The sequence below is a fragment of the Glycine soja genome, chromosome 11 (assembly GCF_004193775.1).
Source record: "Glycine soja cultivar W05 chromosome 11, ASM419377v2, whole genome shotgun sequence".
Classification (NCBI taxonomy): Eukaryota; Viridiplantae; Streptophyta; class Magnoliopsida; order Fabales; family Fabaceae; genus Glycine; species Glycine soja.
The window spans coordinates 24,207,158-24,234,257 of NC_041012.1; the positions used below are offsets into that span (position 1 = coordinate 24,207,158).

At 38.5% G+C, this 27,100-nt stretch overlaps 1 protein-coding gene across 1 annotated transcript; it reads right to left on the reverse strand.

Moving 5' to 3' along the window:
• Window positions 1-8,888: 8,888 nt before the first annotated feature.
• On the reverse strand, window positions 8,889-9,567 carry LOC114373092. Its single transcript, XM_028330636.1, has 2 exons — window positions 9,517-9,567; window positions 8,889-9,416 (listed from the first exon to the last, which is right to left on the reverse strand). Exons 1-2 carry the CDS (start codon window positions 9,565-9,567, stop codon window positions 8,889-8,891), a joined length of 579 nt encoding a protein of 192 aa, XP_028186437.1.
• Window positions 9,568-27,100: the final 17,533 nt, after the last annotated feature.

Consider the following 27,100-nt stretch of genomic DNA (forward strand, 5'->3'; position numbering starts at 1 on the left):
AATCTCTTCAACAAGCGTTGTCCATACTATTTGAATACAAGCCCAATTTTCAAGGAGAAAAGTCCAAGATTGTGAGTTGTATCATGGCCCAAATGGAGGAGGACTAAATGGCGCCACTTCATCTCAATTTTAGAGTGTTTAGTTTGTCTAAATAATGGCCCAATCCATGTAAAGTTGGCAAACCCAAAATATGTTTTGGGTTAATCAACTAAAGGGGCTTTAGTTTGGTTTAGTTCAAGTTGTAATAAGGGCTCAATTGGCAGCTTAGGCATCAACATTGGGGTGACTTTTGGTTGCCACAATTTCAGTTACACTGAGACATTAAGTTCTTTTATTTCCCTAGGTTAGTGGATCATTACTAAATTTAAGTGGATTGTAATTTCCTTTAATGAAGCATATGTAAAATCTGATGGTAAAGCTTCTTTATAAGCTGAACCATTTTATCAATAAACACAAGTTGAGTTTTATTCAGAAAAATTAGAGTTTATCTCTTTTATCTTAGTGAGAGTGATTCTCTTAAGTTCTTGAGTGATTCAAGAACACCCTGGCTATATCAAAGGTCTTTCACATCCTTTGTGTGTTGCCCTCGCCAGAAAGAGTGATTCTTTCCTTCCACCATTTCATCTTCAACCTTGTTCTTTCAAACCACAATTCCAGAAAATCCAATTCTGCCCAGAATTATCTCATAACCATAAATCTTGTTTTACCCATTCAAATTAAGTGATTCTTGAGCCTAAATTGAAACTCAAAACGATATCTTTCACCTTGTTTTGGAATCACCTCATTTGGAGCTCTGTAGCTTGAGTTACAACCATTTCTATATTTTTGTTTAGCCATCACTTAACCTACATTTTTACCATCCCATTCATCCATTTTATGCTAAGATCCACCTTATTAAGACCCAAAAAATTAGCCGCTACCCAACCCTTGAATCTTGCCAATTTCCCATCCTTTCTTAATCAATTTCCGAATATTCCATCAAGGTTTAATCCTAGACGATCCTAACTCAGCCCTTGTGCAATGAAGGTTCATATCATATCCACAAGGAATTTGTTTCACCTAGATTATGTATATTTAGTATGTAAACACTTTTTAGCTTTGGAAATGAAATAAAAGATTTAATAATGTTTAAATTTTCTGGAATCAACTACTCTACTCATCAACTTATGAAATAAACTCAAAGTTGTAAAAATACAATAGATATCAAGATAAAAAGCGTTGGGGAGCCTTCTACTGAAATTTCTCTTGCCGTATAAAAAGGTGTTTCTCTATTTAACGTTATTCTAGTGCTCTTGCACCTATTAAATACTCAGACCTTTATTTCTCAGAAGAATAAGCCTAACTCTCTTAGCTTTTGTACTTGATTCCTCAAGAAACTCGTTCTAAATGAGTTGCAATATGCGCACAACGCAAAACATACTAGATTACCGCATTCTATTCTTAGATACACGTGCCTTTAGCTTGTTCTATCAAGTTCTAAGGATTTAAAGCATTTTCCAACACTCAAAAGCCTAACTAAACATATAAATGGATTATCAAGCCACAAGCATGTAAAGTAAATGCAGATAGAAGCAAAGAACACCAGAAAATAACATTAAATAAATAGTTAGAGTTTTACATTAAGAGTGCTCAGTAGAATACTCCCTAACAATGAAGTTCTAGCTCTCCATTAACAAAGAAAGCTTCATACAAATGGGAAAACAAATGTTTTTGTGAAAGAAAATGGAAAAGGATGAAGATGACTGTCTTCTCTCCCGCCTCCATGCCTTCTTCTATCTGTTTTTACGTAGCTTCAACTTGGTCTAGCTTGGTGACCTTTGGTTTCCCACCAACTCAGTGTTTTAAAGGCTCTTGGACTTCTCAACACACGAAGGTACGCTCAACGAGCATGTTTCACTGAGCGAGAGTAAGTGAAAATCCGCTAAGCGAGCTTGGGCATGATAAGTGCGAGAAGAGACAACGTCCTTGCTGGGCGGGCTAGCTACGCGCTAAGTGCACTAATCTCTGACTTATCCTTTTCTAGGATTTTGCATCTACGAAGCGAGCTGGTTGCCTCGCTAAGCGAATGAGGCTCGCTTAGCCAATCTATCTTGCTAAGTGAGTCAATCAGCAACTTTTCACACCTTCTCTTTTTTGGCCTACAAACTGAGTTGAATTCAATATTAGATCACAAAAATGGAGTTTCTACTCTATAAATTCACACAAGAACGAAAATATTTACAATTTCCACAAAAGAACCATAAATTGGAGGCACATTGCTATTTTCTTATAAATTTTCAATGTACTAAAAACTTATGAATAACAATCAACAAACTCCCCCAAATTTACAGTTTTGCTTGTCCTCAAGCAAAGAAAAAAACAATTTACTTGTCCTCAAGCAAAAGGACTTAACAGTGGTTAGTCAAAATGGTGTTTGTCTCAAATGTATCAATCACACAAACAGAGACGACTAAGCATGCGTAAACCAATAACCTTTCAAAGTGAAGTGAAGTATTTTCAAAGATATGAGCATGTGCATTAAGTAACAAAAATGAAATAAGCTAGCAAGCATGACAAGTATCAGGAAGGTCAACCAAGCTTAATCCTCACAGCCATTGTTTCTCTCATATGCACATGTGTTTAAGGTAGTTCTTCAAAAAGACAACCAACACAATTTCCAACTTTTGTAGAAGCAAGCTTCATGATGTTGAATCAAGATTGATTCAAGGAGTTTTGATGATAACAAAGATCATGACAAAAAGCCCAAGAGAATACAAGAGAATGATTTCAAGAATAAGATTCAAGAATCAAGAGAAGTTTGATTTCAAGATTCAAGAAAAGATGAATTCAAGATTCAACAAAAGAAATCAGGAAGACTTCACAAGGGAAGTATTGAAAAGCTTTTTCAAAAACAAACATAGCACAATTTTGTTTTTACTCTCTGGTAATCGATTACCAGTTTACTAAAATCGATTACCAGTGCAAAGTTTGATTTCAAAAGCTTTCAATTGAATTTGCAACGTTCCAATTGATTTTAAAATGGTGTAATCGATTACAATATATTGGTAATTGATTACCAGTGTCTATGAGCGTTGAAATTCAAAATCAAGTGTGAAGAGTCACATCCTTTCATAAAAGTCTTGTGTAATCGATTACAAGGATTTGGTAATCGATTACCAGTGACAAGTTTTGAACAAAAATCAAAAGATGTAACTCTTCCAATAGTTTTTAGGTTTTTCTAAAGGTTATAACTCTTCCAATGGTTTTCTTGACCAGATATAAAGAGTCTATAAAAGCAAGACCTTGACTTGCATTTCAAACGACTTTTACAACCTTTACACACTCTTTTTGATAACCTTTTTGATATCTTTCTTCTTCTTCCTTTGCCAAAAGATTTCTAAAAGTTTTTTGGGTTTTCAAACCTTGAAAACAAAAGTGTGCTATATCTTGTCATTCTCTTCTTCCTTTGCCAAAAAGAATTCGCCAAGGACTAACCTCCTGAATTCTTTTTGTGTCTCTATTCTCCCTTTTCCAAAAGAACAAATGACTAACTGCCTGAATTCTTTTATGTCTCCCTCTCCCTTTTCAAAGAATTCAAAATGACACAGTCTGAGAATTCTTTTGATTCTTCCCTTTCCCTAAAACAAAAGATTTCAAAGGACTAACCGCCTGAGAACTTTGTCTTAACAAATTGAAGGGTACATCCTTTGTGGTACAAGTGGAGGGTACATCTACTTGGGTTATTGTAACTGAGAACAAGAGAGGGTACATCTCTTGTGGATCAGTTCAAGTGGAGGGTACATCCCAATTTCAAAGGATTTTACAAGGTTAAAAATAATCTCAAGGACCGTAGGTCGCTTGGGGACTGGATGTAGGCACGAGTTGTTGCCGAACCAATATAAAACTCTTGTGTTTATCATCTTCTTCCCTACACTCTTTAATTTTGGTTGTGCACTTTAATTATTGCTTTTACTTTTGGTTAAGTTTCTATTTATGTTCTTTACTTTCTTAACATTATAGTAAAAGCCTAATTGAATTTAGTAACATTAAGAAGGATAGATTTTTAATTAGTAAATGTTCATTAATAATTAATTCAACCCCCCTTCTTAATTATTCTGAGGTCACTTGATCCAACAACTTTTGCATTTCATCTCATTCCATACAGTCATAAACACACAAAATGAATCTGAAGGACTTTCTTTGGCTTGTAATGAGGCTGGGCTAAAAACAATTCATGGTTTTTCTAGGATGTAAAACTTAGGTTCTAGGAGAGCATTCATCCATAGATGACCTTTTTCTTTAACTTTCCAAATTTTCTTGACATTCCACAATTAGCGGTGAAGTTAACAGCACACAAAGCTTCTTGTATTTTTGCTATCCTTTTTCTCTCCCTTTTTTTATTTTAGCAGTTTTTAATTACTACTAATGATTGAGACTTTAACTCTTTGTGTAGTTGTTACTTACATTCCTGAAATATAAATCACCCAAACACACTCCCCCAAATTTGGGACAAATTTGTCTTAAACCATACAATGCTCTCCTATAACCTAAGATAAGGTAAACAGAGATAGCATACATTTAGGTTCAGGGTTCAATGACATATTTATTCACATATAGGCTCAAACGAGTGCAAGGGTTTAATCATTTATGAACATGGTAAGGCTGTTTGGCTATGTGGCTAAATCAATTCAATCATGGTCTGCATCATTTCCAAATCATGCATGCATTCAATATTCTGAGATTCATGCAAAAATCGGTACTTGATGCTAGTCGTTCTCTCAAATTTTAAGATTCACACAACTCATCGGGTTATAGCAATTGGTTACGTTCACTATTTTCTTGTCATACAAGCTAACATTTTCACTCACGCCCCTAATTTTCATGCTCTTTCTCTTCTATATAAAGCAGACTTATTCAAGGTATATGATTTATCAGCGCTAGTAACTCATTCATGCAATCAATTCAGTTCAAACCAATATCAAAACAAACACCACTACTAAATAAAACCATAAAGTGGAGAATAACACCACTGTTCAAACCTCAAAAATAGTAAACTGTTCAAAAGCAATAATATGCTAAGTAAATAAAAAGCTAAATTAAAAATTGTTCGAAAATCAAAGTAATTAAATGGGGTCCTATCATCAACCATCCTGAGCTAGAGCTGGATCATCCTGAGGTGGAGTAGGGTCATTCTGAGCTGAAGTCGGCCATGGATCCCAAGTCCCCGTGCCGTAGTGACATTGGCTACATAATCTTCATCTATGCCTGCATCTGTTGTGCCTCCCTCCTTAGCAACCTCCATCGGTGTGCCCTGGTCCTCTGCCTCCACCTCTAGGGTATCCTTAGGGGTCTCCTCAGCTTCCGCCTCTGTTTCTGTGGCATCATCTGTAACTACATTGGTCGGAGTGTCTTTAGTATCTCTAGGGACCTTTATCTGTGGCTCATGGGCCATAGGAGCCTCACCTCCCCCTCGAAAAGGAAGGCTCCTCCGGGCCGAGCCAAGCCACCTGTGCCATGAAGTCCTCCATGCTAATAATCGACCATTTCTAAGCTAGGTTATGAATGCTCTGCATCACCGGGCAAAGGCCGTGGTGAAGGTTTTGCAGCATCAGGACAATGGCATCGGTGCTATGTATAGGAGGACTAGTTGGAGTTGGAGTTGATGCTGAAAGTGGAGGGGCATGTGCTGGTGTGGGAATTGGAGCTGGGGCTGAAGTTGAAGCATTAGAAGGGGCCCTAGCCCTGGCCTTGCGGGACCCAGGAAATGTAATGGAGGGACCCTCTGGGTTTCAGCAGTTCTTCCTGATATAGGCCAAGTTAATGGCTGGACTGAGAGACTCGAAGGTAAGTGACTCGGATACTACTCCTCTGGCGATGCACAAAGATGTGATAAGTGCAGGAAAGCCCAACCTAGAGGAGTTGGACTGGGCCATCTGGGAGATCTAACCTGAGATGATCGACCCCAAATCCATATCCATCTTCATAACAAGGCCGTACACCAACCTCGCCCTGTCCATATTAAGATTGGAGGTGTGAGAAGTAGGGGTGAGGTTGGAGTAAGAAAGGACACTGCAAGTCTACATATGAGTGGTCAGGTCCTTCCTCAATAACTTCCACAACACCCCCTTGGCATTTAGAACAAATCGTCACCATGTTATGCATAATTTTGCTGCCATCTACTGAGGGTCCGGATGAGTATGACAGAAACGTGAGTATGCAGAATACCTCTCCCCAGGCTCTAGGACCACCGGCGTCTCGAGAAAGGCATTAAGCCCGGCGACATCGAACTTGATCAGCTTCCCTTGCACCTTGCATTGTTTGGGGGAGTGATCCTCTAGGTCATAGAGGATATCATAAAACTCCTTGACCAAGGCGAGGTCAATGCGATTATCCATCTGCCTGGTCAGGTTCCTGTGCCATTAGCGTCTCTCCAGCTCCCTGAGGAACTCACCATAATGGGAGTATGCCAACTCCATGTTCCTCTTTGGGAGGATGTTCCTATTATGTACGTTCGTCTCGTATCGCTCCCAAGCTGTCTCTGACACAAATCGAGATGTGTCATAAGGCTCCTATGGTCGAGAGGATGAAGCACGTCTCTTCTTTGAGGCCATCTGCACCAAAACACAACAAAGGAATGAAGTTAGACAGGATGTTATTGAAAATAGACCTAAGAAAATTAAATAGTAAAATAGGTTGGGCGCTAAGCGAGATGGGCTCGCTTAGCGCGCCTATAGAATTAACAGCAATGCGCTTAGCGCGACAAAAAAAAACACTTACTATGGCTAAGCAAGACGCTCTCGCATAGCTGAAACACAACTGTGGCTAAGCAAGGGTGTCTCGCTAAGCCTTATTCACACATAGAGAGGTAATTAGGCTTAGCGCGAGGGTGAGCTTAGCGCAACAAACTATCTAGGATTAGTGCTAAAGGGCGCTTAGCGAGACTCATTACAACTAACAGTAGTGGCTTAGTGAGACAGGCTCGCTAAGCCTTATTCTATGATAGAAAGGTATTTGCGCTTAACGGGAATGCCTCGCTTAGCGCATGAACAAACATAAAGAAAATGAAATTGCCTTGGGCTTAGCAAGATAGGCTCGCTTAGCCCAATTTTATTCTAGAGGCATATTCGGGCTCAGCGAGCATGGCTTGCTCAGCCACAAAAGGAATGCAAAAAGCCTCTAAGTTTCAGAATTATCTAAGTGTACTCGCTAAGCACGGATGGCTGGCTTAGCGAGTTCATGCAAACCCAGAAAACTAAAAGCAAAACTCAAAGACTCGCTAAGCCATAGTGCAATGGCTTAGCGAGTTCATGCAAAATGCAAAAATTTAAACAAAGTCGATGAACTCGCTTAGCAGGACAGGGCGTGCTTAGCGAGTTCATCCTAAAACCCATAAATTCATCAAAATGGATGAACTCGCTTAGCGAGGTAGGCTCGCTTAAGGCTTGTCAGCCTCAACTCCCTGAGCCACTATTCAGGCTTGGAAGCTTGAGGCTTAGCCCTTAATGCAACCTATATTATTTTCCTAACATCATACTAACTAAACAAAGAACCAACAATCATCAACAACAACAAATGTAAGTAATCAAAATAAAACTTTCTAAGTCCTCTACCCTAGGGTTCAAAAGCGAAAATAAAAAAGAGAGGGAAAAAAGATAACTTACTTGGAATTGCAAGAGTAGAGTGGACAATGAAAGGCAAGTAGAGTGATGAATAGTGCAAATAGAAGGTGGAATGAGATGCAGTTATAGGAATGAAAATGTAACTGCCTAAGGCAGTTATGTTCTTCTTTTGCAGTTTCGATTTGCTCGCTAAGCGCGAGTGTCTCGCTAAGCGAGAACTCTGTGACATTTGAATTTTCAGAATTGGAATTCATGCGCTTAGTGAGATAGACTCGCTTAGCCCAATTCTAAAATATGTGAACTCGAAAGGTTTTTGGGCTTAGCGTGAAGATGCACGCTTAGCGAGTTCTATAACTCTGATTGGTTTGCAACTTCCGCTAAGCGGGCTATGGCTCACTCAATGGATTTAAACGAATGAGAATGCAGTAGTAGGGTGGCGCTTAGCGAGATGGTCTCGCTTAGCGCAATTTCCATTCCAGAGAGACTTTTGGGCTTAGCGAGATGGCTCGCTTAGCCCAATTACCATTAATGACCAGATAGAGAGACTTTTGCTCTTAGCGCGCTAGTGTACTTAGCAAGACAGTATAACGCGCTTAGCGAGCTGACTTGCTTATCCCAATTTCAATAAATGCATAACTCGAGAAGGTTTTGGGCTTAGTGAAATAGTCTCGCTTAGCGAGACCTCAACAACCATCAGATGAGGGGTTGGCACGTTTAGCGAGAGTGTCGCTCGCTCAGCGCATAGGCTGTGTCTCGCTGAGCGAGTTGGATGACTGAAAATTTTTTCTAAGTCTTTCCCATCCTTAGCTTTAGAAAAGCTTATGACCAACCCTTTTTTTCCCTAAAATTCATGCTTTTTCATTGTACTCTAACAGTCTCAAATGAACAAAACCTAACTAACATGCATGAAAATAACATAAAATGATTGAGAAGGTAAGAAAAGCTGGGTTGCCTCCCAGTAAGCGCTTCTTTAACGTCACTAGCTTGACATTTGTCACCTCTAAGGGTCTTGTAAGTGAAAGATGGTGGTCAATCTCTCAATGTTCCCACCATGTTACAACTTCAATCTCTCAATGTTAGGCCATTACAGCTTCTCTTAGGAGTGGTTGACTGAGGATCCATTGACTCCACTGCTCCATATGGCTTCACTTCTTTGATAGTAAATGGTCCAGACCATTTAGACTTCAATTTTCCTGGAAACAACTTTAGCCTTGAGTTGAAAAATAGAACTTGTTGGCCTGGTTGGAAGTCTTTCTTCAGCAGCTTCTTTTCGTGATATGCCTTCACCTTTTACTTGTATAACCTGGAGGATTCATATGCATTCAGTCTCATCTCCTCCAACTCCAGGAGTTGCAGCTTCCTTCTCTCCCCCGATAGAGCCTTATCAAAATTCAGAAACTTCAAAGCCCAATATGCTTTATGCTCCATCTCTACTGGTAAGTGGCAGGCTTTGCCATAAACCATTTGAAATGGAGATAGGCCTATGGGGGTCTTAAAGGCACTCCTATAAGCCCACAATGCATCATCCAACTTGCTTAAACAATCTTTACTAGTAGAGGCCACAATTTTCTCTAAAATCTTCTTTAGTTCCCTGTTGGAAACTTCAGCTTGACCGTTCATCTGTAGGTGGTATGGTGAGGCCACTTTGTGTGTAAGGCTATAATGGCCTAACACCTTCTGAAGTTGGGTGTTGCAAAAGTGAGAGCCCCCATCATTGATTTGGACTTTCGGCACCCCAAAGCGAGAAAATATATTCTTCTTCAAGAACTTTACCACAGTTTTGGCATCATTCTTTGGGGCAGCCACTGCTTCAACCCACTTAGAGACATAATCAACAACTACAAGGATATATTCATTCCCAAAGGATGGAGGCAGTGGACCTATAAAGTCAATTCCCCAACAATCAAAGACTTATTACCTCCATAATGTTCTGAAGGGGCATTTCATTCTGCCTTGAGATTCCTCCCATTCTTTGACATTGATACTGAGTTGCATGTTCATGAGCATCCTTAAAAAGTGATGGCCAAAAGAATCCCGCTTGCAAGACCTTGACTGCTGTTTTGCCTCCACTATAATGACCTCCACAAGGTGAATTATGGCAGTGCCACAATATGCTTCTAGATTCTTTTTTTGTTACACATCTCCTCAAAAGATTTTTAGCACCAATCTTAAACAGATGTGGATCATCCCAAACATAAAATCAAGCATCATGCAAGAATTTCTTCTTTTGCTGCCAGTTCAAATCCTTTGGAAGGATTTTTGCTGCCTTGAAGTTAGCTAGGTTAACCAACCATGTCCTTTCATTCACCACTAACAGCGATTCATCTGGAAATTCATCTCTTATCTCCAGCTCCTTCAAAGTTACTTCCTCATTGACTAGTCTTGACAAGTGGTCAGCCATTAGATTTTCAGATCCTTTCCCTTCTTTGATGACTAGATCAAATTCTTGCAGTAATAGAATCCACCTGATTAGCTTGGGCTTGGAATCAGCTTTAGTCAATAAGTATTTAATGGCTGCATGGTCGGTGTACACAATAACCTTGGATCCCACCAAGTATGACTTGAATTTTTCCTGGGTGTAGACAATTGCAAGCATATCCTTTTTTGCGGTAGCATAATTCAGCTAAGCTGGAGATGGGCCTAGGCAAGCTAGTTGCTTAGCCAGGAAGTAGGAAAAGGTCCAGAATCCTCTAGATGGGCCCAGATTCGAGAATTTCTATTTACACCTCCATCTTGATAAGTTCACCCCTATTTTTGTGTTTTTGGCTGTTTTCTTTCTGAAACCTTACGAAACTTTACGAATTCCACGACGATGGCTGTTAAGCCTTCCGAAGCGATCAACAAATGTTTTTGCAAACTATCTAGAAGAAAAATAAATGTTTTTGAAAGTTTTTGAACTTTGCACATCTCTGCAAAAACTAGTGAATAAATCTGCATACCACATGCAATGTTAAATATGGTGCGCCCCTATGCGAAGGACCTACGAGAATTAAAAGCAATTTTTCTGTTATTTTTTCTTTTGGGGTGCAACAACTATTGACCCATAACTTTAAATAGGAAATTTCTAGCCTAGTTTAAGGTGAGAAACACTTAACGTTGAGAGAAAAAGAGACTCAAAGACGTGCTTGACGATTTTGGATGCAAAAGGATTAGTTATCCATTATTTATCCATCAAATGCTTCTTCCTCCATGGCTAGTAACCAGTTCTTCTCTTTTGTTAGGGTTTAACGCAATTGGTCCTACATTCATGTAAATGTTACTTTATTTCTATTCAATAAAGTGTTATTATTGTTCTTTTTTGCTTAATGCTTCTATATGGTTTGATCACCCGTTTGCATGATCCTATTTATTCAATTGTAATTGGAAAATTCTTTGAATTCTGAATTGAAGAGAACACCTAATAATTTTTATACCTAGGGAAAAGGTAAAAAGGATTGGGCATCTATAAATCCTTTTTCTTAATGCAAATCATTTGGTTGTACTAATTCAAGGGATAGATATATAATTAAAGGATTTAGGCCTCTTCACTTAAGGGATTAAGGTTGAGATAAAATCGAAAACTTATTTGAATAGGAATTTGAAGTGAAAGCTTGTTAGAGAGTCCATGCACTCAAACCCTGACGATACTTCTCATTAATTGAAACCCCATTTATCGTGCGCGTCAAGTGTTTGATAAATTTCAAAAACTCAAATCCTCTTGTTTTTTAATCTTTTTTTATGCAATCTTACTTAATTTTATTTACTTTCCTTGAAATCGTCAAACCAATATTTCTTTCCTTTATTTCCCCTTCTATTTCTTCCCTTAATTTCTTTATCTTTATGCATATTGTTATTTAGATTTAGTTAATCTTAATTCCAAATTTTTGTAGTTTATCTAAATTACTAAAAATTATCCATTTATAGTACAAGTGACTATGGAGACGATACTTTAGTTATCACTTTGTTACTCAAACAATTTGGTACTCTTGTCAAAATCCCAACACCAAGCATAATGCATTTTGCAATTTAAGTTAATAAAGTTGTCATCACTTTTAATTTGACTTCTTTCTCTTAGCTTCGAATGTCATCTAGGAGTAAAACTTATATTTACCTCATCTCATTGAGTAGACTTACCGGTTTGAAAAATGATTATTCTTTATATATATATATACACACACATTATGTCTATCAATATACAATCACTACTACAAAAAGTGGATTCAACATCGGTGTGTTAACATCGGTTGTTAAAAAAACCGATGTTAACATATGCGCAGTGGCATAATTGTAAATACCGTGTATACGTTAACATTGGTTTTGTGAAAAACCGATGTTAACGAAGTTCATTAACATCGGTTATTGGAGAACCGATGTTAACATTTATTAGTAACATCGGTTTTTAAATAACCGATGTTAACATATGTTTATTAACATCGGGTTTTTAGAAAACCGATGTTAACGTTTGTTATGTTAACATCGGTTTTCTCCATAAAACCGATGTTAACCTTAACATCATTTTGTTAACATTGAGTTTTTTTAAAAACCGATGTTGAAGTTATATTTTAAAAAATATGGTGAGCCCTAAGAAGCTGGCACCCTGTGTCTTCTTCTCCATCTAAGCTTTTGCGCTCTCTTCTTCTTCTAATCTCCGTCTAGCGAAACCGTCCCTGTGTGCATCTGAGCATCGTGTTCGTCGCACTCGAGCATCGCCACAAGTCTCTGCTTCTTCTCCTTCGCCACCATACCTAGGTATGTTTCGTCTCCTTCGCGTTGTCTTGTCCTTCTCTCTGTCTTCTTCTCCATCTAAGCTTTCTTGCTCTCTTTGTTCTCCATCTACCTTGAAGCTGTATGTTCTTCATCTGACCATCATTTTGTCTAAGGTTGAGCATCGTGTTCGTCGCACTCGAGCATCGTCAGAAGTCTGTGCTTCTTCTCCTTCGCCACCTCACGTAGGTATGTTTGGTCTAATCCTGTATAAATATTTGATTGCATTCATGTATCGCACACTTAGTGAACTAAACATGGCTAGGGTTTCTTATATTTAACTCGAGCATCGTGACAACTTTGTGCTTCTTCTCCTTAGTGAAGTTTCCCTTACCCTTATTGTGTTCTTCTAACAGTTTAAGAGTTAACGCCTATTATTGGAGTTTAACAGTTTCCCTTACCCTTATTGTGTTCTTGTAACAGTTTAAGAGTTTAAGAGTTAATGCTTCCTAGTTCCTAAAACCTTCCTTAAGATTAGAGGATCATTGGTTAAAATGAAGAGTAAAATCCTTGTCCATTGCTTTGATCCACGACCATTTTTTTTAACTGCCAAGAATAAATATATTAATAGATAAGAGTACCAGGGGTACTACATGAAACACAGGAGAAGAAACTCCTGAAAGGATACAAAAAACATGACCCCCTCGTGAGGAAACCCACAAACCCCTCCCTACAAAGCAAACTTAAACAAAAACTAAGGACATTGCTGAGGACCAGTGGTGAAAAGGAGCACAGAAATTCTTTTCCCACCCCTTGAGCCAAGTCGAAGTGAGGAAAATAGAATTATCTATCAACTTATGAATATCAAACGCCTGATTGTGAAACACCAAGTCATTTCTGGATTGCCAGATTGACTTTGTAGCAGCCAACCACCAAGTCTTCCTTCTTCTAGTAATATTCTTTCCTCCAGTTGTAGTTGAGGTGTGAAGAAAATTAGCCATGGGACTATTATGTAGAATTGTGCCTTCCTTAACCCAAGTGAAGAATTCCCACCACAGTGGCAGCACTTTATCGCAAGTGAAGAACAGATGGGATGCAGTTTCGGGTTGAGTTTAACATAGAGGGCATAGGTCATTGTCAAGCTAGATTTGTCTCCTAGAAAGATTATCCTTAGTAGGGAGTCTATCCCAAAGCAGCCTCCAAGCAAAAGACAGAACCTTAGGGGGGACTTTAAGATCCCAAAGCTGGTGAAAACCCGAATCTTGATCTTCCAAAAGCTGCTCTGCTTTAATGATGTTGTAGGCTGATTTAGTAGAGAAGATGCCATTAGGTTCAGCTCCCCACAGCCAGGTATCTTTCAGGGTACCACAAATTCTGATAGCAGCAATAGTCTCTAAGAAAGTTGATGCTACCCCCATCTCGCTATCAAATAGATTGTGTCTCCAAGAGAAATTCCATTCCCACCCATGCTCGGAAAAGTACCCCATGTCTTCAACAGAATGCAATCTTTGGGAAGAGATTTGGTATAATTTTGAGAATCGTTCTTTAAACGGTACCCCACCATTAGCCCAAGGGTCTTCCCAAAAAAGAGCTTGGTCTCCCCTACCCACCTTCCAAGAGAGCTGCTTGGAAACATCCTCCATGACCGGGTGCTGATTGACACTCTTTAAATCAGACCACAATTGAGAGAAATATTTCTTTGATGGTCGCTGATCCAAACCTCTCCAACCCTTATACTTAGAAAATAGGATCTTACTCCAGAGCTGGTCTGATTGGTGGAACATCAACCACTTCCATTTAATTAGCAAAGCATAATTGAGTGCCTTAATATCTGTAATTCCCAGGCCTCCCTTAGCTGTAGGGGCACAGACTTTGCTCCAAGGTATCCATGCTATCTTTTTCCCATCACAGCTGCCACCCCAAAGAAATTTCCTTTGGATTGCTGTTAGCCTCTTGATCACTGCTATAGGGGCCCTGAAAAAAGACAGACACAGATACACAAACACACACACGCAGACACAAACACAAACACACACACACACACATAAAGATACACACACACACACACACAGAGAGTCATGCACACATAAAGACACAGACAAAGACACAAACACACTGAGCCACAGACACACACAAAGACCCACACACAAAGACACACACACTGAGTCATAAACACACACATACACAAACACACTCACACACATGGACAGACACACACACACATAAAGAGACAAACACACACACACACACACACACACAGATAAAGAGACAACCACAAACACACACACCCACACACACACACAGATAAAGAGACAAACACACACACACACACACACACAGTCACACACACATAAAGAGACAGACAAACACACAAACACACTGAGCCACAGACACACACATACACAAACACACTCACACACATAGACAGACAGACACACACACACACACACATGAAGAGACAAACACAAAACACACACACACACACACACACAACTGTTGATGTCCTTGTATGTTCTTGTACGTCATGAATGTTCTTGTATGTCATGAATGTTGTTATACGTGCTGAATGTAATTTGCTATATAAATAACTATTGTTCATGCTGAGTGAACCGTAGATTCCCGTTTGAGACTGAATGCAATGATTCTTGCGGATAGTTTGCATTAGTCATTGTATTTAGTCTTGAATTGTCCGTTTGGACAGTTTGGGGAGACTTGTATTTTTATGTTAGACTCATTCGGTCAGGTTATTATTATTTTGATTAATTTGATGAAATTTCGGTTGAATGCATTTCAAGTTGTTCTCTGAGTGCATACTTGATTATCGTGAAATTCGTTTCACCGATGTCATGTCGTGTACTTGGAGACCAATGCGAAATGCTGCCGAAATTTACTCAAATTGTTCAAAATAATGCTAACCATGACGTTTGAGGCTAACATAAAAGACAGTCTTCCTAAATGGGATAGGGCCATACCTATAAATAAAAAAGTGAGATTTGCATGCATGGATTTGCTTAGATGGATTGAAGTTGGATCAATCAAAGTCGTATGAGCCCAAAATATGAGGATGGCGTCGAGCAGTTTTTGCAATTTGCTTTTGAAAGAGGTCGACCGAATGAAGAAGGAAAATATTATTGTCCTTGCATCAACTGTTTGAATGGAAGACGACAACTACTTGATGACATACGGGACCATCTATTGTGTGATGGGATGAAGAAGAATTACACAACGTGGATATGGCATGGTGAAGTGATTGACATGCATACTGGGTCCCAATCAGAACCGTTTGATGTAGAAATGGGAGATCGCTTGGAAGACATGATTCGTGACCTTGGACAAGAGTGTTTTCAATAAGCACACGCCCCTGTGTATGAAGGATTGCAGAGTGATTCAAAGAAGCCTTTGTATATAGGGTGCAAGAATTCCTTAACCCTATTGTCTGCGGTGTTAAGTCTGGTTAATGTGAAGGCCAGGTATGGGTGGAGTGACAAAAGTTTCACCTCACTGCTTGAGGTAGTGCACAATATGCTTCCAGAGGACAACACACTGCCTAAAAGTTACTATAAGGCGAAGAAGATATTGTGTCCCATGGGTATGGAGTATCAGAAGATTCATGCTTGCCCCAATGATTGCATACTCTACAGGCATGAATTCCAAGAAATGTCCAAATGCCCTGTTTGTGGGACTTCACGGTACAAAGTGAAGGATGAAGAGGAAAGCAATTCTGATGAAAACTCCAACAAGGGCCCCCCAGCGAAGGTTTTGTGGTATCTTCCAATCATTCCAAGGTTTAAGCGTCTGTTTGCTAACGAGGACGACGCAAAAGACCTTACATGGCATGCAAATGGAAGGATTTCTGATGGAATGGTCCGTCATCCGGCTGATTGCTCCCAGTGGAAGAAGATTGATGGTTTGTATTCGGATTTCGGGAATGAGCCAAGAAATCTTAGACTTGGACTAGCCAGTGATGGAATGAATCCATATGGCACCTTAAGCACTCAACACAGTTCATGGTCAGTTCTGCTAGTAATTTACAATTTGCCTCCTTGGTTGTGCATGAAGCGAAAATACATGATGTTGTCTATGATGATATCGGGCCCAAGACAGCCAGGAAATGACATTGATGTTTATCTAAGTCCGTTGGTTGAAGATCTGAGAAAGTTGTGGGACGAGGGGGTTGTAGTGTTTGATGTGTTTCGCAAGGAGATATTTGAAATGTGTGCAATGCTTTTTTGTACCATTAATATGGGAATCTCAGCGGTTACAGTGTTAAGGGTCATCATGCATGCCCTATCTGTGAAGAAAATACAAGTTACACACAACTGAAACATGGGAGAAAAACAGTTTACAGTAGGCATCGCCGCTTTCTAACACCCAATCATCCTTATAGACGACTGAGAAAAGCTTTAAATGGAAGTCAAGAGCATGATATTGCGCCGATACCGTTCATTGGTGAGCAGGTATATCAGCGGGTTCAACACCTGAACACTGTATTTGGGAAGACCCAAAAGAAGGATAAAAGTCAGAGTTGCATATGGAAGAAGAGGTCCATTTTCTTTGATCTTCCGTACTTGTGTGATCTTGACGTTAGACATTGTATTGATGTTATGCATGTGGAGAAAAATTTTTGTGACAGTGTGATTGGGACACTCCTTAACATTCAAGGCAAGACGAAGGATGGCTTGAATACCCGTCAAGATCTAGCTGATATAGGTATAAGATCACAGTTGCATCCAAGGTCTGATGGGAAGAAAATTTACTTGCCCCCAGTCTGCCATACTTTGTCCAAGAAGGAGAAGATAAGTTTTTGTCAGTGTCTTTGTCGGGTGAAGGTTCCACAAGGATACTCTTCAAATATTAAGAGCCTTGTGCAGTTGAAGGAGCTTAAGCTTGTAGGGTTAAAGTCTCACGATTGTCACGTGCTCATGCAACAATTGTTAGCCGTGGCTATACGAGACATCTTGCCAAACAAAGTCAGTTCACGATAACTCGCCTGTGCTTTTTCTTCCATGCTATATGTAGCAAAGTGATTGATCCAGTAATGTTTGATGAGTTGGAAAATGAGGCCGCAATTATAATGTGCCAGTTGGAGATGTATTTTCCCCCTGCTTTCTTTGACATTATGATTCACTTGATTGTGCATCTGGTCAGAGAAATCAAATGTTGTGGTCCTGTTTATCTACGGTGGATGTACCCGGTTGAGCGATACATGAAGATCTTAAAAGGGTATACAAAGAATCTATATCGTCCGGAAGCATCTATTGTTGAGAGGTACATTGCAGAAGAAGCCATTGAATTTTGTTCAGAATACTTAGAGAAGGCTAAAGCTGTTGGGCTTCCTGAGTGTCGGCATGATGACAGAGTGGGTGGTAAGGGTTCAAGAGGACTGCAGGTGATCACTCCAAGTTTAGAAGATTTGTTACATGCTCACTTGTATGTCTTGAACAACAGTAATGAAGTTTTGCCATACATAGTTAAGCATGAAGCTTTAGTCAAACAGAATAATCCGAAAATGTCAAAGAATTGGGCGTTGAAAAAGCATAACAAAACTTTCTGTGATTGGTTTAAAGATACAATCTTTGTAGATGAGAATGCTTCAGAAACATTAAGAAAACTAGCAGATGGGCCTAAAAGAAATGTTATAACCTGGCAAGGATACGACATAAACAAGTATTCATTTTACACAAAAGCACAAGATGACAAAAGTACAATGCAGAACAGCGGGGTCACCCTAAGGGCTGAATCTCAACACTTTGCAAGTGTCAATGACGCCAATCCCTGTGTAGCTTCCATCCCTTACTTTGGGTTCATTGATGAAATTTGGGAGCTTAATTATGTGAAATTTACAGTATGTGTTTTCAAATGTAAATGGGTTGACAGCAACACCGGTGTGCGCACCGATGATATAGGATTTACCCTGGTAGATCTAAAGAAACTTGGTTACCACAATGACCCTTTCATCATGGCAGAACAAGCTAGACAAGTATTTTACGTGCAAGACCCTTGTGATGAAAGGTGGTGCGTGGTTCTGCAGGGCAAAATAGTTGGTGTTAATGTAGAAGATGATGATTCATACATGGACAACTATGTTAGTCCTTTGACCGCTCAAATCACTGGTAACATTGTCGGAGAAGAAGAAGCTGACGACGTTCATGCAAATCGAAATGATCATGATGAAGGAGAATTGATTAACATCGGTTAATGTAATTTTCTGCAGAGACAGAGGTCACCAAACCTAGTAAGTGACAACTACATTTTTCTCTTATTGAGGCATCAGTTTTTTGTTTCAATTTTCCTCCTTAGGACTTCATCCAGCTCATGTTTGTCGCCAGTTTCATCATCCACCACCCTTTTCTTCTCTGGCTTCTCACGTTCATTGTTGTTAAACCCATATTTATGCTCTCTTCCCTTCATGTCTTGTTTTATCACAACTTTAGTTGAATCTCCCATCTTCAGCATAGTTGAAACTCCTGTCTCATTGTCCAATGCCACACTTTGATGGCCTGTATCTCTTTTCTTCGTATGTTCTAGTGCTTCAGCTTCAGAATGCATAAAGCAATCAGAATTTCTGAGTGATCACCAAAGGCTTCTGCATCAGCATTGACACTCTCCACCCTCTTTGGTTTATGCTTCTGTGTTTTCTTCCGTGCCTCCTCGTTATAAATCCCAGCTTTATTCGAGGTTGCACTAGAACAATCCCCACCAATCTGTGCTTCTTCCTCGTCTATCAGGTCAATATCTTTCCTTTCAACTTTTGTTTTGTAAATTACAGTGTAGTTTTCAAAAGCAAAGGTGAAAGGAAAGATATTGAGCTGGTAGAGGAGGAACAGGCACGGATTGGTGCAGATCCTTCTAGTGGGACCTCCAATAAATCTGAGAATTATAAGGAGGAAGCATGGAAGAAAACACAGAAGCATAAACCAAAGAGGGTGGAGAGTGTCAACGCTGATGCAGAAGCCTTTGGTGATGACTTGAAAATTCTGATTGCTCTATGCAATGTGAAATTGAAGCAGTAGAACATACGAACAAAAGAGATACAGGCCATCAAAATGTGGCATTGGACAATAAGACAGGAGATTCAACTATGCTGAAGATGGGAGATTCAGCTAAAGTTGTGATCAAACAAGACATGAAGGGAAGAAGGCATAAATATGGGTTTAACAACAATGAACGTGAGAAGGCACAGAAGAAAAGGGTGGTGGATGATGAAACTGCCGACAAACATCAGTTGGATGAAGTCCTATGAAGATCCTCCTCATTGTCAAAGAGGGGAACGAGCAACAATTTGAAGGTTGTATATTCAGGAACTAAAGAATTCAAAATAGCTAGTAATAAGAGGGATTTGTTTTTAGGATTTTCTGAGCACCAAGAGCGGCTACGCAAGAAGTTTGCACTTGAGGAGGGAAGGATATTTGCAGCTAATGAACAAGTTTCTTAACTATTTGTCCTTAAGATTTTACTGTTTCTTTTTGCTAATATGTAAATATAAATGGTATAAGGGTATGGTGTAAAAACATGGTCTATATTTACTTCTAAGATTGTTAGGGGTAAAAATGACCATGTCCATATGGCATAACCTTATATTATTTATATTTAGATATAAGAAAAAAAACAGTAAAATCTGAAGTACAAATAGTTAAGAAAGTTGTTCATTAGCTGCAAATATCCTTCCCTCCTCAAGTGCAAGCTTCTTGCGTAGCTGCTCTTGGTGCTCAGAAAATCCCAAAAAAAATCCCTCTTATTACTAGCTATTTTGAATTCTTTAGTTCCTGAATGTACAACCTTCAAATTGTTGCTCGTTCCCCTCTTTCTTTTCTGCAAAAAAGAAAATCAAATGCTGTCAAAACATGGATGAAGTCCTAAGAAAATCAATATCAAAGAAAACATGGATGAAATCACAATTAAAAAGCACAACTACCTATCTTTCAGAGTCCTTTGGTTAATTTGTCTTGTCTCCTTATGTGGTGGGGTTTTGTTTAATAATCTTATACTTTTCCCTTCCAAAAAAAACTTATCACTAATTCTCTTTTCATTAATCCAATTTTGTATGTTATTGTATAAAAGATCATGGGTTCTCCACCTGCCTCCACTACTCCTCCTCCTCCTCCTTCTCCTCCTTCTCCTCCTCCTCCTCCTCCTACTTCAGACGCATCGGCTTCGACGTCTACCGTGAAGCGGACATGCAAAGCCTCACCCCTACGATCGTTGTCCACTAGACCACCTGGTGTTGAGAGACCAGTGGTGCATGTTGATCCTGCTACAGGGAAGGCCGACGGTCCCCACAAGAAGAAATTAAGAACATATTTAGGGATTGTGGCACGTGATAAGGTGGACATCACCTACGAGAACTGGAAAGAGGTCCCTACTGCTCAGAAGGACCTGATTTGGGAGGATATTCAGGTATTTCTCTTTTCTTATTTGATGATTGTGTGTAATTAATAGCCAAAAAATTTCATTATTGTAACAAATAAACTTTGTTTCATGTTGTCAGGCGGAATTTGATATCCCAGAGGCTTCTGACAGTAGGACGAAAAGGAAGTTACTACAGACCGTGGGGGAGAGATGGAGGCAGTTTAAATCAGACCTCACGAGGAAATGGGCCCTTGCAGCCGATCAGGACGGTGTCGACGACACTGTCTATGACAAATACGGCATCAGCAAGGAAAAGTGGGCCCAGTTTTGCTAGACTCGCAGAGACCCTTCTTGGGAGGTATGTTCCTTTGCCATTTAAGTTGTTTTTCATATTAAACATGATGTTGTTATACTTCATTCTACCTATTTCAAACATTATTGTCTAATTTTTTCAGGATGTGAGCATGAAGGCACAGGCCATCCAGAAGCAGAATACTGCCCCCCACGTTTTGTCTCGTGGGGGTTATGATTATTTGGAGCAGAAGCTCCTGGCTGAGAAGACCAAGAAGACGATGCAGGAAGCTGCACAGTCAGGAAGCATTGATGGCGTCATCGACCCTCCATCCCCGGTCAGACGCCACGTGAAGTGGAAGATGGCCCGCACGAAGAAGACAGGGGAGATGACGACTGAGGCCGCAAAGGAAATCGCTGAGAAGATTGTAAATCATGTTCAACTAACCATTACAATTATGTTTGAATATTTTGAGAATGCCATGTACCACTGTGTGTTTTCTATGCAGGATTCGTTTGAGGAGCAGGCCACACAGGGATCGTTCGTCCCCCATGGACGTCAGGATGTTCTGGCCGCTGCTATTGGACGTCCAGAGCTCCCTGGACGTGTCCGTGGTATTGGAGCCAGTGTCACCATCAAGCAATACTTTGGATCGGCTCCACGGACGTCCCGCAACGTTTCCTCCCTGCCTCCTGACGAATTACACCAGCTGACTCAGCAGATCAGGGACCAGCTAGAGGAGTCCATCACAGAGAAAGTAACGAGGTAGGTCATGGCATCCTTCAGCCACCTTCAGTCACAGATGCAATCTCAGGGACTTGCAGTGCCTCCTGAGCCTCTGGTTGGTCCTGGTCCCTCTGGTCCTCGAGTGAGCACAAAGGGGAGTTGTGTTGATCCCTCAGGAAATGATCCTGAGACCGGTGACTCTGACAGGTGCGGCTTGTACATAGAAGCAGATCCTGCCTGCCTGGTTGCCATCGGGAGAGTTTATGAGGGATCCACTGTTGTTCATAACACTCCTTTGTTGCTTGGCCAAGTAAAGGTGAGTGTGGAGGAGGTTAGAGATGTAGATGCTCCAGTTCCTGTACCCACTGATGAGGTTTCCTTAGTGGGGCAGGCACTTCACACCTTCCTTGCTTGGCCAACACATCTGGTCAAGTCTTTATCACAGCAGGTACTTATTGTCCTTACTATATGTTTCTTCTTTTCAAATTAGGCTATTTAACTTTGTTTCATGAACAGGTAGCTGTGTCTCCGCCAAAACCACCTCTGAAGCCCGATCCGGAGGTCGATGATCCGCTTTATCTGATGACATTGACCATCCCAAAGCTTTTCTTGAGGCCTTATCAGGTTAGATGAGATGCCACCGTGTTCGGGGTCGTTAATCCAGATTTCCCCCTGTACATAAAGCACGAAGACCTCTCCGAAATCGCACACGGTGGTCAATGTCTCAGCATATCAGTGTTACAGTTGTGGATTCTGTAAGTCTTTATATAAAAGGCTTTTATTTACCTAAGTTATGGCTTTCAATTCATAAATATTTAACTTTGACTTAACATAAACAGGCATCTCACTGAAACATGTATGCGAGCGGGGAATTCTGATATCTATGGATTCCTTGAGCCTCAGTCCATTCAGAGGTCTGGGCAATCGCAGTTTGAATCTGAAAGTTACATAAAGAGTTGGATGCAGAGTTCACAACGCGATGTGTATCTTGGAGCCTGCTTAAATGGGTAAGTCACAAAATAACAAAATTTAATTAATGTTTACTAATGTACTAACCCATTTTAGGTTCCACTGCAGCGGACATTGGCAGATGGTGGTCATCCTGCCCAAGGAACACTTAGTTGTCTGGTTTTGTTCATTGCATAACAGGCCAGACAACTACCTTAAGGGGATTATTAATAGGTTAGTGTTCTTTTCAATACATTTGCATTGTAATACCTCAACGTACAACACCAGTTTTTAATTGTTACTCATATGGAACAGTGCTATCAAGGGTCTTGATGATGCTCCACAGCCTAAATCAAAGGCTCCTGCTAGGTGGATTGTCGTCAAGGTACGTCATTTACATAAAACTTTCACTTATATATATATTTCTTTATGTGTCTGTACACTAGTTGTTTAATTAATATCCAAATTTCATTATGTATTTAGTGTAATAGACAAAAAGGAACTACTGAGTGCGGCTACTATGTCATGCACTGGATGTCCACCATCATTTTAGGAAGTTTTAGAAATAATTGGGAAGCGGTAAGTTTATTTCAAAGAAAATCGATTTATTTATAATTTGTATTACATTATTAACTTAATATGATTTATTTAATCATGCAATATTTTAACGACCCTAGACCATTGGAGCCCGAGAGATTAAAAGCATTGCGGATTCAGTGGGCACAGTTTTATCTCCGAGTTAGAGATCAGGCCTAGGATTTAGGGACATTTTTTAACATTTTTGACATTTTTTACATTTTCTATGTAACACGAACATTGAATTCATTTGTTGATTGTTCTTTATAATATATAAATCAATTATTTGATGTTTATTATCATTAAAACTGCTTGAAAGCAGAATAAAATGTTTATTTGCTGTGAATTGGGCCTCCTGAAATTGCATTTGACAGGTACAATTTTGGGTTTACTGTTAAAACATAAAGTATATATAAAAAAAATATTTGAAAACAACATCGGTTATTAACAAAAACCGATGTTAATATCATAACCAACATCGGTTATAATAGAAAACCGATGTTAACGTTTGTATATTAACATCGGTTTTTTGTGTATAACCGATGTCAGCGTTTGTATTTTAACATCGGTTATCTGTGGATAACCGATGTCAACTATTGTACATTAACATCGGTTAATTATAAATAACCGATGTGAATATTTGAATAGTAACATCGGTTATTTATAATTAACCGATGTTATACACAAAGAACTACACCAAATAAGTGTAAGCATCATCAACGTTGACATCGGTTTTCTAGAAAAACGGATGTTAAGGGCATACATTAACATCGGTTATTCTAGAAAACCGATGTTAAACTAACATATTAACATCGGTTTTACTGGAAAACCAATGTCAACGTTCATCATGCCTACACTTTTCTTGCTGTTGTTCATTGTGTTTAACATCGGGTATTTGGAGAACCGATGTTGTCATATGTATGTTAACATCGGTTCTCCAAAACCGATGTTAACATTCATACATTCAACATCGTCACTTTCAACATCGGTTTTAGAACCGATGTAGAATGCTCTAAATAATCGATGTTGAAAGTGTATTTTCTAGTAGTGAATGATAATAATTTTAATATATAGAAGATTTAGATTGCCTTTTAATGTATGCTAAATTTTAAAAAAATATGATGCTGAAGATTTTTAAATAAGACCTAAATTTCTTCTAAACACAATATGTTTATTTTTGTTAAATTTTAAGTGTACAAATTTGTAGGTTATGAAATTATTTAGATTTTTTTAATATAGAGCGAATTATGTAAATGAACTAGTAATTCACTAGGCTAACCTTAGTGACTCAATACCCAAATTGAATCGATGATGGATTTGAGTCTCATAACATTATGTGAATATGCTTTTTTCAAAGGATTATTGGTTGTTACACAGCCCATAGGGCCAAATATATTAGGGACAAATGATGATATATGTGATGTTTGTTATGTGGTAAATATATATTAATTCTACTATTGTGTATACTTGTTATTGCGTTACATCTACAAGGGCCCAGTTTGGTCCTTTCTGTTCGGCTAAAGCTTCTTGCATCCCATAAAAATTAAGTGACATCCTTTTACATTTTTTAAAAGGCTAATCCAGAATGTTAAGACTAATTTGAAATATAATTTTATAATTTAGATTAAACTCTCCAAAATATAAAATGGGTTTGCTTGATTTTTATGGAGTGCAAGAAATGTCCTTCCCATTGTTGTTTATCAATATTGAGCTTGGCCTATTCCATTCTTTATTTGGGCTAGTTGTTTATTTTAGTGAATTTCATTTGGGCTAAGTGTATACATAATGAAATAGAATTTTGAATACATAAAAACTAAAATATAAGGAATTACATTCTATTAAGATTTCAAAGAATTTTAAAATATTTTTTTTAAAAAAAAAGTCTTGTGGTATTCAATTAGGATTTTTAAGTGATATAAATTAATCTTGTGATATTCAATTAAGACTTTTAATTTTTTTAATGAAGACAACAAAATCCAATAATATTCACTTAAGATTTTTTTTATAACTTATAAAAAGTCTTTTGATATTAAAAAATATACAAATTTCAATTGATTAATTTTTTAAGAAGAATTTCAATGAATATCATCATATTTTAGTATAAAACATCTATCTAACAATCTCACCCAAATCCTTGAGATTTTGTTAGACTCTTTTATTTTTTTCTCTATTGGTTATCAAACTTTCTTTTCTCTCATCACACATGCTCTTTTTTCTATTTAATATTATTCAAGTTGCATATGTTATATATGTTTCTCGTATTCTTTTGGAATAAAAAATGTCAAATATATTCTCTCTCTGTACTTCTCCAATTGTTTTTTAAATTAATGTTTATTTTATGTGTTAAAACTAATTATGTTTTCCTTATATTAATTATGTTCATAAGGATGCATGAGTTTATGATTTTTCTTTATTAATCTAGGTGATTCTGTTCTATCCACATATGTTCAATTACTTGTCCCTGATTCCTCACAATGACAAGTCTATTTTATTTATCTATCTTCCAAATTCCTTTGCAAAGACTCAACAAATAAAATGCATGAAGTATGAATTCTAGATGTTTGCAAGAATGCATGGACATAAAATTATAATTCTATTCCTAGCAATGATTTTCTTATGAAATCATTTCTTTTTGTTCTATTAGAAGTTACCCTCTCCCGAGCGTCTAACCCCTAAAACCAATGCATGCATACCTTCTTTAAATCTTATTTAGAAGTTACTCTCTCCCGAGCGTCTAACCCCTAACAGAATATAAAGATGAATAATGCAAGATAAAAGCAGGAAATATAATAGAATAGAAAACACCTTTGCATTGATAAATAGTGAGTACATCATACATCGCTTGACTTTTAGGCCTGTCAGGCCCTAACTAGGGGTTTAGTCACTCATGGCCATTGAGGGCTTTACAATGGATGGGGTATAAAAACTGATGGGATAAGAAAGGTGAAAGAAAGAGAGTAAATGAAACCCCTAGGAGAGGGGGTTCTGTGGTCTGTTCTCCTCCTTGGCTTGACTCTCTTTCTATAATTGTTGGAGTGGACTTGGGCCTGATGCTAGAAATCTTCCTTTTTTTATATATTTTTGATATATTTTGGATTTGTTTTGCTTTTAATCATATCTTCCTGAGATTTCCTGATATTTTGGATATTTTTTCTATCCTTTTCTCTTTTAATCTCTCCTTTTCATATCTGCAAGCCGTAATTAAGAAAAATATCAAATCTTAATATTTAAGCCAAAGATAACGGCTAAATAAATATTTTTAAAGATATTTTCAATATATTTTTATCATCAAAATCCCCTAAATTAAAACTTTGCTTGTCCTCAAGAAAAAACAAGAGTGAGAGCAGGCTCCGAATGCTTCAACACTTTCAATGGCTACAATTTTTTTCAAATTCTTTCAACTGGTCCTTTCTGCATTTGCCATAATCTCACAATGGAAGGACAAACAACATCAAGATGAAAATAGTTAGTATTGAAAATTAATCAAGTTGGCTTGCCTCACAAGGTTAGTGTTTCTCTCTGCGCACAAGTGTCTGGGATGAGTGTTTGGAATTTTACGACCTGTAATTAAGATTCCCAAATTTTCCACTTCTTCTCAGTTAAAGTTATTCTTACTTACACTTGGTGGATCACTAAGGACTTTTATTGGCTTGTAACGAGTCCTGGCTAAACAAGAAATCATGGTTTTTTTGGAATTTCAAAAACTTAGGATTATAAGAGAGCATGCATCCTTTGAAAAACTTTAACTTATTTCCTGACTAGGCTTATTTATTTTTCAGCCTTTATTCCTCTAACAACACTTTTCTTCTTGGCACTTATAACACCTATCTTTTTCTGCCCTTATTTCAAAAAGTACTTTTTTTTTCCTTAGCACTTATGACACCTCTTTTTTTTATGCCCTTATTTGCAATCTTTTCTCTTTCTTTTT